At 43.8% G+C, this 15,059-nt stretch overlaps 1 protein-coding gene across 1 annotated transcript in view; it reads left to right on the top strand.

Annotated features, from left to right (window-relative positions):
• LOC131420334 (coiled-coil domain-containing protein 162-like) overlaps positions 1–14,297 on the top strand; it is a 42,251-nt gene extending 27,954 nt beyond the window's left edge. Inside the window, exons 10-17 of the mRNA XM_058566169.1 lie at positions 499–666; positions 2,561–2,713; positions 2,957–3,088; positions 3,731–3,883; positions 5,654–5,863; positions 8,955–9,075; positions 12,182–12,309; positions 14,146–14,297. Coding sequence (XP_058422152.1) covers positions 499–666; positions 2,561–2,713; positions 2,957–3,088; positions 3,731–3,883; positions 5,654–5,863; positions 8,955–9,075; positions 12,182–12,309; positions 14,146–14,271 — 1,191 coding nt within the window. The 3' untranslated portion in view covers positions 14,272–14,297. The remainder of the gene's footprint in view (positions 1–498; positions 667–2,560; positions 2,714–2,956; positions 3,089–3,730; positions 3,884–5,653; positions 5,864–8,954; positions 9,076–12,181; positions 12,310–14,145) is intronic.
• The last annotated feature ends 762 nt before the right edge of the window (positions 14,298–15,059 follow it).

The following is a 15,059-nucleotide window of genomic DNA, read 5'->3' as shown; positions in this document are numbered from 1 at the left end:
GTGTGCTTTCATTTTTTAAGCCATGAGGGCATTTTTTTTTTAAGTTTTTTGGTGCTTTTTGTTATTTTTTTATTGCTTTTTAATTGTTTAATCTTTTTGTTGTTATTTTTGTGGTTTGTTTTGTTTTGAAGCCAGTTAAAGTGCATTCCAAAGAAAAAGAGGTATTTAGGCTGAGGTGTCAGGGGAAGGCCAGTTTGGAAATGGAGGTCAAGACAGTTGAAGTATTTCCTCCAAATGAAATGTGCTTAAGTAGTGTTTCTTCTGTGGTCGTTCATTCAGCCACCATTTATTGAGCACCTAGTATGTGCCTGGCACTGTTCTGGGACTCTTAAACCAACCTTAGATCCTTCCACCCACATTTGCACAATGGGATATTCGCCTTCCTCATTAGGTTCAAAGTTAAAGTGCAAATTCAACATCGATATACCAAGAGCTATTTTGTAGTGGCAGTTTGGAATTCCTGAATTATTTTCCATTTAAAAAAGTTTCTGCTGCTAGGTTGCAGAGCTCAGTCATACTATGATCATGGAAATCACTGCTCTGAGAGCCCAACTCACGGATTTGGAAGGAGAGAATCTGAATCTCAAAAAGCAGATTAGAAAAGACGTCCAAGAAGAATATGAAGCCTTAGTCCAAGCCTTGTTTGTGACATGTTTACACATCAAAGTAAGTGACCTGTGTCGGACGTCTGAGCAGTCCTGTGGGGAGCTGGCGGTGACTGACCCCATGGCAGCTGCACACAGAGGGATCCATGACAGAATGCGCTTGTGGTCATGAGATTGCTGGGCCTGAGAATTCTCCAGCTTTTAGATGCAGAGAGTGAGTCAGCCATGTGTTATCATTATTTTATGGTGATAGACACTAGATTTTAGATAATTTAGAAATGTGATATTTTCCTCACTCTACTGCCAGGTGTCGTTGTTGCCGTCTGATTGCTGTTGAGGGAAGCGTGGCTTCTTCTTCTCAAAACCCTAATAGTTTATGTCCCTGTTTTGTCTACTGAAGGTGACCACCCAAACAGGGGAGCCCAGTACCCTGGGCCAGGCCAGACCCCAGTGTAGGTAGCAACAGGCACCTCCTGAGAGCTCACTGGGCAGATTCAGAATTTCAATCAGCTTTCAGAGATTTTTCCAACCCTCAAAATGCACAATGCCAGCCTTTCTCTCACATCTGGTGTCAGGGAGCTGCTGACCTGTCCGTGAAGGCCCATCCAGAAGAAGAGTGATGGGTGCCCATGTGACCACAGTACTAGGGAAGCCTGTGCCTTTCTTATGTCTGAGCAGCTGTAGGATGGAGGCCCCATCCCTCCAGTGGACCATCACAGAGCCTGGTCCAGCTACCGCACAAGTGTGGATTTCAGTACAAACCTACCAGCCCCCAAGTCCACAGCTTCCCCCAACCTGCCCCCTTCCCTGCTACTGGATGTTCCCCAGAGCCAGCTCCAATTGGCTTACCTCGCTATCTCTCCCAGGGGGATTCCAACGTGGTCCCTGAAGTTATGACATTGAGAGGAGCTTCCACCGATGCTCTGCCTCGGCCTGGTCATTCCAAACAGGATTGGAGATTCCTTCTTATTTGTGAAGCATTCACAAAATACAAGTGCTTACAAATATTAAAGGGTCAGAACCAAAATGCATTGGGCCTGGTGCCTCGGGGGAGGGGTGAGCAGACAGAGAAGTCTAGAATTTGCTAAGCCATCTTTCAGGTATAAAATTGTTGAAAAATTTCTTAAGTTCTTTTTAGCTTCTGCCAGATTCCTAGACAAAACGTGGATTCTCTACTTCTCCCAGGCTAACCTAGTTCCACAAGCCCCCCACAGTAGGGAATCCCTGTTCTACCCCAGGGTCCCAAGAGAGTAGTAAAGATTTTGCTCTGTGGCCAGAGGCCAGGCTTTCTGCCATGACTCCCCAGCTGGGCACTATCGCCCTGCTTTCCTCTCCAGGGAAGTGGTTCAGAGGTGAGAGGGCACCCCACTCCCACCCCTCACCCAAGGATGCTGGGTCTCCAGTTATACTTACCAACCATCCAGCCATCTCACCATAAGCCGTTAGCCACAAGCCATTCAGAACAAGCTGTTCATAATGAGATTTCTGCTGGAGCCTACATAGGAAGGCAGCCAGCCTGATTCCCTCCTCTGCTTCGTCTCTTTTTAATGGAGTTCCTCCTTAGTGGCTCATCTACAGTGTTTTATCTGATTAGATTCTGCTGAGTCAACCTGATGGCAAAAATCCCCAGGTTTAAATTCCCAATAACCCTTTGGGGGAGGGAGCGATTCGGCTTTCCACCTGTGACCTCCCACTCTTTACGCGCTCAGCTCTCCTTGGCGTCGGCCGACCTGGGCAGGCTCTAAGATGTGCAGGTGTCCACGGGACGAAGCCCTGTGGATTGAAGACAACACTGAAGGGCCGCTAGTTGAGACTTCCAGATATTACCTGATGGAATAATTAATTGTCTGGGTTGATGATTTTTAAATATGAAATCATTTCTGAAAGTTGGGTTTTAGAAGGCAAAATGACTCTTCCTCAACTGCCCTTCCTAAACTTGAGTCTGCAATTTGCAGGAAAAGCTGGATGAGAATCAGCTTAATTTGATCCAAAAAGTGTGTGAGCTCATCGATGAAGTAAGAACAGAAGGGATTGACAATCTGAAGGGCCTAAAGAAAAAATGGGGCTCCGCCAGACCTGATGAAGAAATGAAAGAAAACCCAGCCAAAGTAAGTGATTTCATTTAGCAACAGGATATCAGCATATCATCCTAGCATCCGACCCCGCCGCTCACTGTTGCATTCCGGTCTGGTTTCCCCGAGAAAGCATTGCATCAGGCATTTAAAAAGGGCACAGGGGCTCACTGCACAATTGTGTCATCTTCTAGAAGGCATGTTTCTGATGTTAGGATTTGTGCCCTTCCTGAGAAGAATGTTGGGGCAGCCTTTTCTGAAAGTGAGCCTTCTTGGCAGGAGCAGCTGCGGGCCTTGGAGCAGGACAACTGCAGCCTGGCCGCCCTGGTGTGCAAAGCGCGGAGCCTGGGCCAGTGGAGGCTGGCTGTGCAGCAGGCTCGTTTCCAGGGCCAGCTGAGCAGAGCCCAGAAGGTGAGCAATGGGGGAGGGAGGCCCTGCCCAACGGGATGGGCGGGGGAGGTGGGCGGGGTGCAGACTGGCCTTCTTGGCTGCAGCTGCTGCGCTGGTGTCGCGTGGCAAGACAGACCATCTTAAAGGATCTGACAGTTGGGGAGTTTTCCTGGAAATGGGTAATGTCAGAGCCTCGGGAGAAAATAGGAAAGAGCCAGAAGTAAATGGCAAAGAAGTAAATGGGAGAACAGATCAGAGAGTTTAGCAGACGAAAAGGAAAAGATGGAGGAGAGACTTTATCGAGGGCTTGAGGCAGCTTCTTCAAAATACTGCAACTCTTTGAGTTGCTAACATGATTATCTGAGGAAAATGAAGTACTAACAAAATAATAAGTGGAAAATCTGCTTTAAGGCAAACTGAAACCAAAGCACTTATTGATAGCGGTTTGGAAACTTTCACTTACTGCTTCTGAAAGTCTTGATTTACGCCAACCTGTCACACTGTTCTTAACTGAAATCACGGAGGCCATGACCAGCAGGAGCTCCGTTCGACCAGAGGTGTCAAAGAATGATGGATGATGAAGTGGTTTAGAGACTGCTTATGAAACTAAAACTGTGAAAAGGAAACTTATTTCGTATCTTACTGTGTTTGGGATGTTCACAGGAAGCTATGCAAAGTAAAAAAGAGTGTTTGAGCATCAAACTAATGGCAGAACAAGAAGTGGTTTTATTTCGTCAAGAGTTACTGGCTCTAAGGCAGACCCTGGCCAGGGCGCAGGCTGACAACGTGAGGATGTGCAGGCAGCAGGCTAACCAGGTATCTGAGCCCCACCACCTCTCTTCTGCCCTCTCTTTGAACATGCTCTGCAAAGCTGGATGTGGCAACTACAAGTGGCACCGTGCTGCCTCTAGCAGTCACCAGAGCTCCGCAGCGTGAGGCTGAGCAGCCAGAGCTGCCAGAGAAAGACGGCCTGGACCTCAGCTTCCTTTCTTCTCCCTCCTTTCCAGCCCAGAAACCAAGGGCAGTGGCCAAAAGTCTTCTGTTCTTATTCATATTTGGCTAAGATGGTGAAATATTACTCATACATAAGATCGTTCTTCTGTGTGTGTGTGTATGTGTGTGTGTTTCTCTGAGGATCTTTTTGCCCAGAGAGCATCCTGGGGTCTGAGTCTCTGCCTTTAACACAATCCTTTCATGCTCCAAGCACGCTTTCCCTCGACAGCAACCCTCTGCCCGTGGAGTGCAACCCAGGCGTCAGCATTATTCCCCGAGCAGAGTCTTGGGTCCTTTCCCGATGACCCATACTAAGTCTTACTTTCAAAAGTTACTGCCGCTTAATAGGGGCTGGCACCAAAATAAAGGTGTTTCAAGTCTAAGATCTTAATAACTGTGCCACCCTCTGAGCGTGAATGAAGCAGAGAGACCCTAGGTTTGGAGCGAGAACAGCTGAGTTTAAATAACAGCCTGGGAAAGCTAGGTATATTTAAAACATGAAATATAATTTGTTTATTTGGACCTAATTCCTCCATTATTGTGTACCAGGTGAATTATGATATATAATTATGTAAACTGTAAAGTCATCATACAAATATTAATCATCATTATTAATATTATAAATAAGGATTGACCATCTAGTACTTATGGTGCTACTGATTAGAAAAATTTCAGGGGCCGGCTCCGTGGCTTAAGTGGTTAAGAGCGCGCGCTCCGCTCCTGGCGGCCCGGGTTCGGATCCGGGGCGCGCACCGACGCACTGCTTCTCTGGCCATGCTGAGGCCGCGTCCCACATACAGCAACTAGAAGGCTGTGCAACTATGACATACAACTATCTACTGGGGCTTTGGGGGGAAAAAAAAAAGGAGGAGGATTGGCAATAGATGTTACCTCAGAGCCGGTCTTCCTCAGCAAAAAGAGGAGGATTAGCACGGATGTTAGCTCAGGGCTGATCTTCCTCACAAAAAAAAAAAAAAGAAAGAAAAATTTCAGAACAGAACCAAATTGTTACTACCCTTTTCCTTCTTTAGCCGTCTGGAATCTAGCTTCCCCAAAGCTATTTTAGAAGTCAAAACAGAGGCAAGATTAGACCCTCCCTCCCCCATTCATCCCCACTCATCCCCCACACATATTACATCATCAGGTGTCTCCAGGTTAACCCTTCTACTGCCATCTCATGATAAAGGCTCAATGATAACGCAAATATAGTTTGTGATGGATATGATTATTTGGTTAATAAGCCAATTAACATACACATTATCATCAAATTTTGGGATTAAAAAACCAAATTATTTGACCTGATACTGCTGTATAGTGGCATTATCACTCGCCTGGCTTTTCTTGGTGTGTGTTTGTTGTTTTTTCCTCAGAGCTGTAAATGCCAGGCTGGGCTAGATCCTGGTGGTCTTGCTGCTGGCTAGCACGGGACAGAACAGCTGGGCTGTACTACCCTGAGCCCAGGAATACCACACAGGTCTGTCGCTGGGCCCCCAAGGAGGGGACAGTCGTGTTGGCCAAACGCTCGTTCCCCGCCTTCTGCTGAGAAGAAAGACTCCGCGCCTTTCTCATTTCCTTGGCCTTTCCCTGCCACAGGCTCAATTGCTGGAAGAGTTAGAACACAGAGTGACGCAGGAAGCTCGCCACCGGCAGCAGCTGGATTTCATAAAAACCTCCAGCATAGAGAAGCTCTTGGAAGACGTGGAACACAAAGAACAGCACCTGCAGCTCCTCACTGAGGAGGCGGAGAGGGCTTCCAAACTGGGCCAGCTCCAGCAGAGGAAAACTCGGAGGGAACTCCAACAGGTAACTCCAGGGAGAGGTAGCGGCTCCTGGAAAGCGAATCAGGGTGCACCAGCCAGAGCCGGTTCATTCTTCCCGTCTTTTCCAGGCCTCTCGTGTCCTCCACAGCAGTGTTTCTCCACCTTTGTCACTTCTAGGCACACCAGGAAAATGGAAATATTTATACCCACGCTGGGCAATTGCTCAGGCTGCTTATGGTGAGAGATGATGGCTTGACCACCTCAAGGCCCAGAATCTTGGCACCCTTAGAACCCACTAGAAAAATGTATTTCTATCTAGCTCTAATCTTGGAACTAGGGATCCTTTAGAAAATTCTGATAAGTAATCTGGAAAAGCAGCAAGTATCATGGAAGCTATTGTAAGGGGATTTTATTTATAGTGTTTCTGGAACTGCAGAGACAAAAAGGAAAGGCAAAGGTAGTTTTCAGACAAAATATGTTTTTGTTAAATATACCCCACAGAAAAAAAAAAAAAAAAAAGAGGAGGAAATAATGCAATGTAGATGTGGATTAATGCAAATTCCAACAAAGGAGACCACAGAATGTAATTGAATACAAAGGGAAAACAGCACCTTCCAGCACAGGCTCTTCACACATATTCATTGAATGAATAAATCACTTAATTAATTCACCAGAGATATTAGGAAACAAGAGTTGGAAAGTTAAATTTAATTATTGGCCAAGTGTTTCAAGTGCTCAAGGAGGAGATCAGCAAAGAGAATACAAAAATAAATGGAAAAAAAAAGGATAAAAGTGGAATTGAGGCAATGCTAGAGTAAATATTTTTGTAGAGATGGAGAGAACATGAGTAGCTTTAGAATAAAAGAAAATTAAAATTTCACATTTGTTTCATGAAAAGTAATCTAAAATATGACTGAACCCATAAGAAAAATTTGGTGTCATGTATTTGTCCTTCAAATTATGCTTTTCTAAAAGCCACCACAAAAATAGGGAGGTTCATAGAGTAGTTTCTCGAAGTCCTCTCTAATTAATAGCTAATATTTGTTTAATGGCAGAGATTCTAAAAGTAGTCAAAATATTTCGAGTTTCTCTCAACAAATACACATTTTTAGTATTTGTATGTAAAAACAGTCATTGGCTCATTCTAAACAACCCCTTCAACTCCGCTGGAAGCCCTTGTGCCCCTGAGCTTAGCCACCCCAAATAGCAATCCACTCAGACAGCAAGAGCCCCCATGGCCAGCAGTGGCTTTAATCTGTCTCCAACCTCCAACTCCAGCGGTGGCTTTTGACCCTCTGACCTTGGAGATCATGAACTTCCTTGCCTACCTCCTGCTCCTGGGACGGTCACTTAGAGCATAGGCCCTAGACTCAGACTGCCTGATTCACATCCCCAGGCCCTCCTGCTGTATGACTTTGGGCGAGGTCTGTGGCCTCTCTGTGCTTTAGTTTCCTCATCAGTTCACGGAGAATAATGTACTGACTTCATGGGATTTGGGGGAGGATTAAATTAGGTAATTCAAATGAAGCACATAGAACAGGGACTGATACACAGCTCTTGATAAATATTGGCTGTTTGTCTTTCTGTTGGGAATATGAAGGTGGACAACTTTGGAAACAGGTAGACCTCTGTGAAGTAGGAGTAGGGTGTGCTAACACAAGGTCCTTATTAAGTATGTTTCTTTCCTTTGCTAGTATTTTTCAAGTTGGTTAGCAATGCCTGGCTCAAGGAGTCTTGATATGTTTTCCCCTGGCTCTCGCCCATGAAGAATGAGGATCCTACACAAATTCTTGTAGTACAGAGAGGGACCTTGGGCCTAGTTTATATTAGGAATTTTTCCTAACTCTGGGGATCTGATCATCTACTGCAAGTTAAACTACACTTGAGAGCATCTGCACACACAAGGAACCTCCCCCGTAAGGTTTGTGAGACAAGCCTGTGGTTGGGTCTCTACAGACACTAGTAGGATTTAAAACACCTGTGGCTGAATTTTTGCGATGAGCATGCGAGATTACACTAATTTTTGTGTATGAGTTTCCTAGGGCTGCTGTAACAAATTACCACAAACTAGATGGCTTTAAAACACCAGAAATTGATTCTTCCACAGTTCAGGAGGCCAGATGTCTGACATCAAGGTGTTGGTTCCTTCAGGAGGCTCTGAGGAAGCATCTGCTCCATGCCTCTCTCCTCATTTCTGGTGGCTGTCTGTAGTCCTTGGCATTCCTCAGCTTATAGCTACGTCACTCCCATCTCTCCCTCCCTCATCACACAGCCTTCCCTGTGTGTCCCTCTATGTGTCTGTCCCCTTTCCTCTTCTTATAAGGACATCAGTCATTGGATTTAGGGCCCACCTTCTATCCAGTATGACTTCATCTTAATCACATCTGTAAAGACTCTATTTCCAAATATGGTCACATTTTGAGGTTCCAGGTGGGCATGAATTTTGGGGGGACACTATTCAACCCACTACACTACAATTACTTTTTATAATTAAAAACAATTAGGAGATAAAAATAAATTTAAAAAGAAAAAATACCTGTGGTCTATGCAGATGAGGTATACTTTGGACCCAGCTACTGTCTGGCCGAGGACTCTGGGTCAGTTGTGTGAGGGCAGAGCTATGGGAATAAACACAAAGTTTGCCTCTGGGTGGGGACCCTGGGCAGGCCTGGGAGACAGTGCTCAGGGCCTTCCCCACAGACGTTAAGCTGAGCTGAACATAGACTGGAAAGGGAAAGAGATCTTCCCTCTGCTTGACACCGACCAGAGGCTCCCATGGGTCCTTGGGGCAGATGTGTGGCTTGGTCTACAAGGTCCTCTGTGACCTGGGCCCTCCCCACTCCCCTCCCCCCACCCCCACTGGTGAAATAAACGTAAGAGATATAACTTCTGTAAGTAAACTCTTGGCTGTTATAAGGTAATAAGGGGTTCCATGAGCTGCTTCTGTTCTTCTTTGGTTAAGTTCTCAGCCTTTCTGGAGCTCTTGATTCTCAGAAGGCTGAGTTCAGCCTGACCAGGACTTCATGAAGACTTGTATTCCTGGGGTAGCCTGGGACCTACACTGTCCCTAGGAACCTCGGGACTAATGTATGCGCCAAAAAACATCTCTGCTTCCCAAGCACTTTTCCCCTCAGATGAGACGCCGGCTTGCCCAGGAGCGCAGCGTGAAAATGGACGCTTTCCAGCGTGTAGAAGAGCTACAAAGTCAGCTTAATGACGCTGAGCAATCGTCTGTTCAGAGGAGCTCCCCAGGTGGTAAGGATAGCTCCTGCTCTGGCTGGCGCAAGCTCCCAGTGTCTGGGGTCTGAATTGAAGGACAATCTCAGGGACTAGTGATAACAAGCCAGGGGTTATTGAGTGGGTACTCCATGATGTTTGTTGAATGAATGAATGATACTTGAGTGAGTAAACTTTAATTCTGATTTGCAGTCAGAACTTTCTACTTTAATTCCCTTTGGAGTACTGACATCCTGTTCTATAAGGTGTCAATAACAAAAACTGGTCCCAGGAGTGTGTAATATACCACTTAAAGAATATTGGGTACGTCACTGGATTTTAAAGCATCTTAATGCCTTGCGACATTAATGACCACATTTCTCTGATGTTATTCATAAAGTACATTATGATTCTTAGTCCTGGGGGCTTGAGGGGTCCTATGCAAATGGCAATCAAAACAGCCCTCTGGGCAGTGCATGGCAAGCAGCATGGAGCAGAGCCTAGATCCCAGGACATCTCTAAATTAGCCTCCTCCCCTATAAGACGAGGCTAAATAAATTCCAAGTTATCTTCTAGATCTGACTATCAAAAATATCACCAAATATCAATAACCATGATTGGCATATTGTTCAGATCAGCCAAGCCTCTTCTTTCCTGTTCTGCAGTGTAGCCCATGGTTGAGTGTATAACGCAGCCCAGGTTCAAATCCTGCTCTGTCACTGGTAACTATGTGACCTTAGGCAGGTTAACTAGTCTCTCCGTAAAATGGAAATCCCCACCTCAAAGACATGTTCTGAGGATTAAATGAGATAATGCATGTCTGGCACATAGTATAGTAGCACTAAGTTACTGTGCAAATGTTGGTTACTACACATATACACATATACATGTGTATGTGTGTTGTACTTTATCTATGTCTCCTTTTGGCTACTTACCAGTGTGAGTGATGGGAGAAAACACAGCCTTTCAGAAGCAGAAAGATCAGTTTCAAAGATCAAGCAGACGAAGATCGAGTTACTTTGGGTTTACAAAGAGCAGGGCTGGGCTTGCCCTCCTCTGTGCCCCCCACCTGGGCCCTAACAGCAGGACTGCATCCCCGCCCCAGCTGCCCTGTCCAAAGTGGAAGTCCACCAAGAGCACCTAAGGGCCCTGTTTTGGCCACTGACCCTGAGCGGTTCTACACTTTGCACTGTCCTTTCCACACTCCCTGGGGTTTCTCTGTCTCTCCCTTTCAGCTCTGCCTCCAGCCCAGGCAAGCATCTTTTTAATCCATTTCTGGATTAACATGTCCAATGGAGCTGCCACCCATGTCCTCCAACACCTGAGAGTGTTTACAGAGGAGAGGCAGGGTGGGGCTTGAGGCAGGTGGAGGAACCCTAATTCCCAGGATTGGGGCTGTGGCAGGAGTGAAAGAGAAGCCACTTTCTCAGGAAGCAGAGGCAGAAGTCATTCCCAGGCCTCAGCCCCCATCTGTTCCCCTCCGCGATGACAGGAAGGGGTTTGCTGAGGACTTCTATGTGTAGATTCATTAGAGGGGAGGGACTGACAGCATCTTGGAAGTAGCCTGATGGAAAATCTTTATTTAATATGTTATTAATAACTTCCCTATATGCAGTACAGAATGGGTATCACTATAATTCCCTGAAATTACACTGTGCTGAATGCATTTTGCAAAAACATTTTTAGAAAAACCTTTATAAGAATTTTTTAAACAATTTACTATTTAGTCTGTTTAGTGCCGAGAACTCCAAGGGGACAGCCAGATAGCACCTATCCGATTAGTGCTAAAAGGTGAAAGTCAGCCATTCCCACTGCTTTCTCAGCTGCTGTCCAGCTCGAACGTGAGGTGACGCAGATCTGTAGCAGCGATGGCAGCAGCCTCCCTGCTCCGGCATCAGTAGCATCAAAGGCGGAGTCAGAGTTCAAGGGCGAGCTCTCTTTACTTGGCATTAATATGGATTCCCCTAGGATCTTGCAACTCCTGAGAAACTATAATTTGTTCAAGTGCAGTTATTCTCAAAGTGCTTAAGGAAAAAATGAAATCAATTAGCTCACAAAACTGTGACATATTCAGGGGCGGACTGGCTATGGTTAGCTTGATCAAAGTTTGAAGCATTTCATGAGGACTGATTTCTCTCTCTCCGTCTCTGGGCTCTGGGAATGCTGGAAGCAGAAAGGAAGTGGAGCCCCTTGGGAAGCAAGATGGCTGCCTCCTCTGTAGTTTCCATCCTCTGTTCAAGTTCGCGTGGCAGGAGTGGAGTGTGGAGATGGGGCAGTGAAAAAGAATCCGGCTTTGACTGGGCTGACATGTGCCTAAGTTTGAACAAATCACTGGAGCCAGACACTAAGACGCCTGATGGGCTCAGGCCAGCTCACATTTCCTCGCCAGGCGCTGAGGATGGGGTCACCTCACTCTCCCCTCCTCTTCGCAGCAACTATTTTAAATCTTCCTGGTCTCTTCAGACCTTCAGACCCTGTACTCCTCCCTGCCAACACTTCACCTCCCATTTCACAGAGAAGTTAAAAGCCATCAGATGGAAACTCCCTCTACTTCTTGTCCCCAGCCTACCTCCATCTCTACTCAGCTGCTTCTCCTCCCTTCCTGTTAACATGGAAAAGGTGCTCCTTTTCCTCCTAGGGACAATACTGTGCACAGGATCCCATGTGCTCCTACCTTCGCAGGGGCCTTGAACTAATCTTTTTCTGCTTCCTCTCTACACACTTGTGTTTTCCACCCATCTATCCTTCTAATCTTGTAGCCAACAGTTGCTTATGGAGCATATATGTGCCGTGATCATAAAATCCACCGTAAAATAAAATTAACACCTATCTAGTTGCTTGAGCCAGAAATCTGGGAGCTATTCCTTCTCACCCTGCAAATCCAGTTAACTACCATGTCCTATTAATTTGAATATCTCTCAGTCTGTCCAATTCTACCCACAACAGTCCGAGTCACTCATCATTTCTTTCTCTTTGACTTGGTCATGTGACTCTCAGGCGAAAGACTCCATCCAGGTATTGACAGCTTCACTCAAAATTGGTGAAGCTAGATTAGATGCCCATTTTAAGCTCTAAAATTTCATTAATTAAATCTAGGCCTGTACGTTGCAACCAGAGATATAATTTAACATTTTTAACATTGTAGGCCTTATATCCCGGGCTCAGTACTCCCTAAATTCTGCTTCCACATCATCCAGATACTCCCAGCAACACCTTTTAAAGACTAATCTTATGGTCAGTAAAATAACAAGAAGGATTCAAAGGCCAAAGACTGTAAGTAATAATAAATTTGATTATATATATGAACAATGAAAAATATGAAATTATGGTTTTAGGGTCACTTCAAACTTACATTAAAAAATAATATATAAGGATCTTATCTAGGTGCTTGGGTCTTGTCTGGATAATAAAATTCTGGATTTCTCACAAAGGGAATTTATACATGAATTGTTGCTGAATCACTGTGTTTGTGCTGGGAAGGAGGGTCCAGGGCCTCCTACTCGGCCATCTTGCTAACATCACTCCTCAATAATAAAATTCTGATTAATTTGAATAATAAATTAATCTTAATTTGAAACAGTTAAGCCTAAAAGCACTTACTCAATTACAATTCAATAAATGGGTGTGGAAGTCAGTACCAACACCTTTCTGTGTTCTGTCTGAACTTTGTCTTTTTTTTTTTTCCAATTATCTACAACAATTAACTCACAGCATCAGATCCTTTAAGTTTGCAGGCAGAGCAGAAACAAAGAATTTCAGAAATCATTTTAAAATATGTGAGAAATCTACCCTCCAAAGAAATCCTTGGAATAGAGATTAGGTTGAGGTATAGTACATATTTGAAGAATTTTTAAAAAATATTTCAGCTTTTAGTTTATCTAAAACAACATTTACGTCCTCTTCCCCTGCCTTCTCTGTATTAAGTTAATAAGTATTACGCTCTCTGCTCCACTGTCTTTCAGAATCTCCTCTAGATATTTACATATCTAATCAACATATTTAAGAATTCCTCCCCTTAAGAATACTTAAGAGGAAAAAATTTAATCAATCTGTCAGAGAATATGCCATTCTAAGTCTTCTTTTGAAGGTATAATTCTGCAGCTGATGGTCTAGTTATTGGATCAAAAGTTTGCTGAAGTATTTCTAAACATGCAGTTAAGGCGCAATATACAGAGAAGAAATAAGTCAGGGACATACCCAGTTGAGATCCCTGACCAAGTAGAGCCATGTTATTAATGCCCACCATTTGCTTGACTCACCAGTCTCTGTGCAGTTATCTGTCACCAAAAGGTGAAATTCTAGTACATATCTATTTGTTTCTGCAAAAGCCTTTTCCAAAAGGAAGCAATGCTCAGTTGATGTGATGGAATTACAAGGGCTTTTGAGATTCACTCCATCCCCGTTTCACTCCCAAAAGTTAATATTCCTACTGTGGGGGAGGTTGGCAATCGCAACTCTTATGGTTGAGAAGGCTGCTAAGTAGCTAAATGCTTTAGTAGAGATACATTATATTTGAGAGATTTAGAAGGGTGAGAGTTTAAGGCTAATTATTGGCCATTGCCCTACTAAATAAATAAATCCTAATAAATAAAGAAGTGTATTGTGGGCCCATTTGCTTGTTTACAGTATAGAGACCCCAAGCAGAAAGCTGAGGTCTAGGAAAGGCACAAAATTAGTTGGAGCCTCTTCAAATCTATCTAAGGTCTGACTTCTTAAGCATGGCCTATGAGACAAGTCAGATAAATACAGATTGAAGAGGAATTTATACATGGCTGGAATATAAGAACACCAATGATTTTCTTAAAAAAGTAGCACTGCACTAACACAAAAGATAAAATATTAAGGAATTTTCAGATTAGTCCAAATGTGGGCTATCTTTTCTTCCTTAGCTGGAAATGGCTTTCCATTGATGGATTCATTGTTGACCAGTTCCCCTTACGACAAGTGGCAAAATATGTATAAGAAGGCACCCTAAGTGGCCTAACCCAGACTGAACCAATGATCTTGGTCTCATTAGTAACAGTGACTTTGAATGATGCCATAACAAGAATTATTCTTGAAATAATCTTCTTGAAAAGCTCCAATATCTACTTAATATTTATATTTCAGGTACCTATTAAACACAAAGAAAGGATTCACCATGTCTTCCTACCCAATGTGGCAGAAAATGTTCAACTTTCAGCTTTTCAAGTTCAAACGGCTCCATCCAGAATCCCCTTCAGACCTGATTGGTAATCATGTTTCCTTTTTCCAAGTTTTATTTCCAGGAGCATTTGAATGAATAAAAATGATTCTAAACTCCATTAAACCTTTTATCTAATTTTTATTATCAGTACTATGGGGATAGTGTGGAGGGACTGAGATGATTACATCTTGGATGGACCAGACGAAGTAGGGTTTGGCCCTAGATTTTAACACCTAAGAGCTGACTTGCATTTCTACAACCTAGGCCTTGCCCCTCATCAACCAGCAGCCTCTGTGGTATTCCAGGAGAGAGCATATTGCTGCTAAGCAGTATTTACTAACAAGTGAAAAAACAGAACAGAGATTAATCCAAGTAAACTTCAAAGCACTTATTTCTATTTGTTTCACTTAAGAACATCGTCCTTTCTTAACAGTCTTTTTATTCTTCTTACAAATGCCCAAACCCTCTTCAGACTTATGTAAAGTCCTAATCCAAGTCTTTTTGTTCAGACAAGAAAATCTATCTTGTGTAAAGGAATAAATAAATAGATGAATGGAACAGAATAGACCAGAGAAACATATTTACATACATAAATTTATATATGATATATGTAGCTTGTCAAATTAAGGAGGTTGATTCTATTTGAAGTAGATTAAATCATCACCTTAGACTATACACAATGAATTCCAAAGAGATTAAATATCTAAATGCACACACACATGCACATGCACACAGACATACACACAAACTTATTTCTGAAATAGAGCATAAAACACAAAAGCCAAGAGGAAGTTGACGGCTTTGATATCAAAACTAAAAATTCAACATGACAAAGTAT

The sequence above is a fragment of the Diceros bicornis genome, chromosome 23 (assembly GCF_020826845.1).
Source record: "Diceros bicornis minor isolate mBicDic1 chromosome 23, mDicBic1.mat.cur, whole genome shotgun sequence".
NCBI lineage: Eukaryota > Metazoa > Chordata > Mammalia > Perissodactyla > Rhinocerotidae > Diceros > Diceros bicornis.
This window is presented reverse-complemented; position numbering and strand designations above follow the sequence as displayed.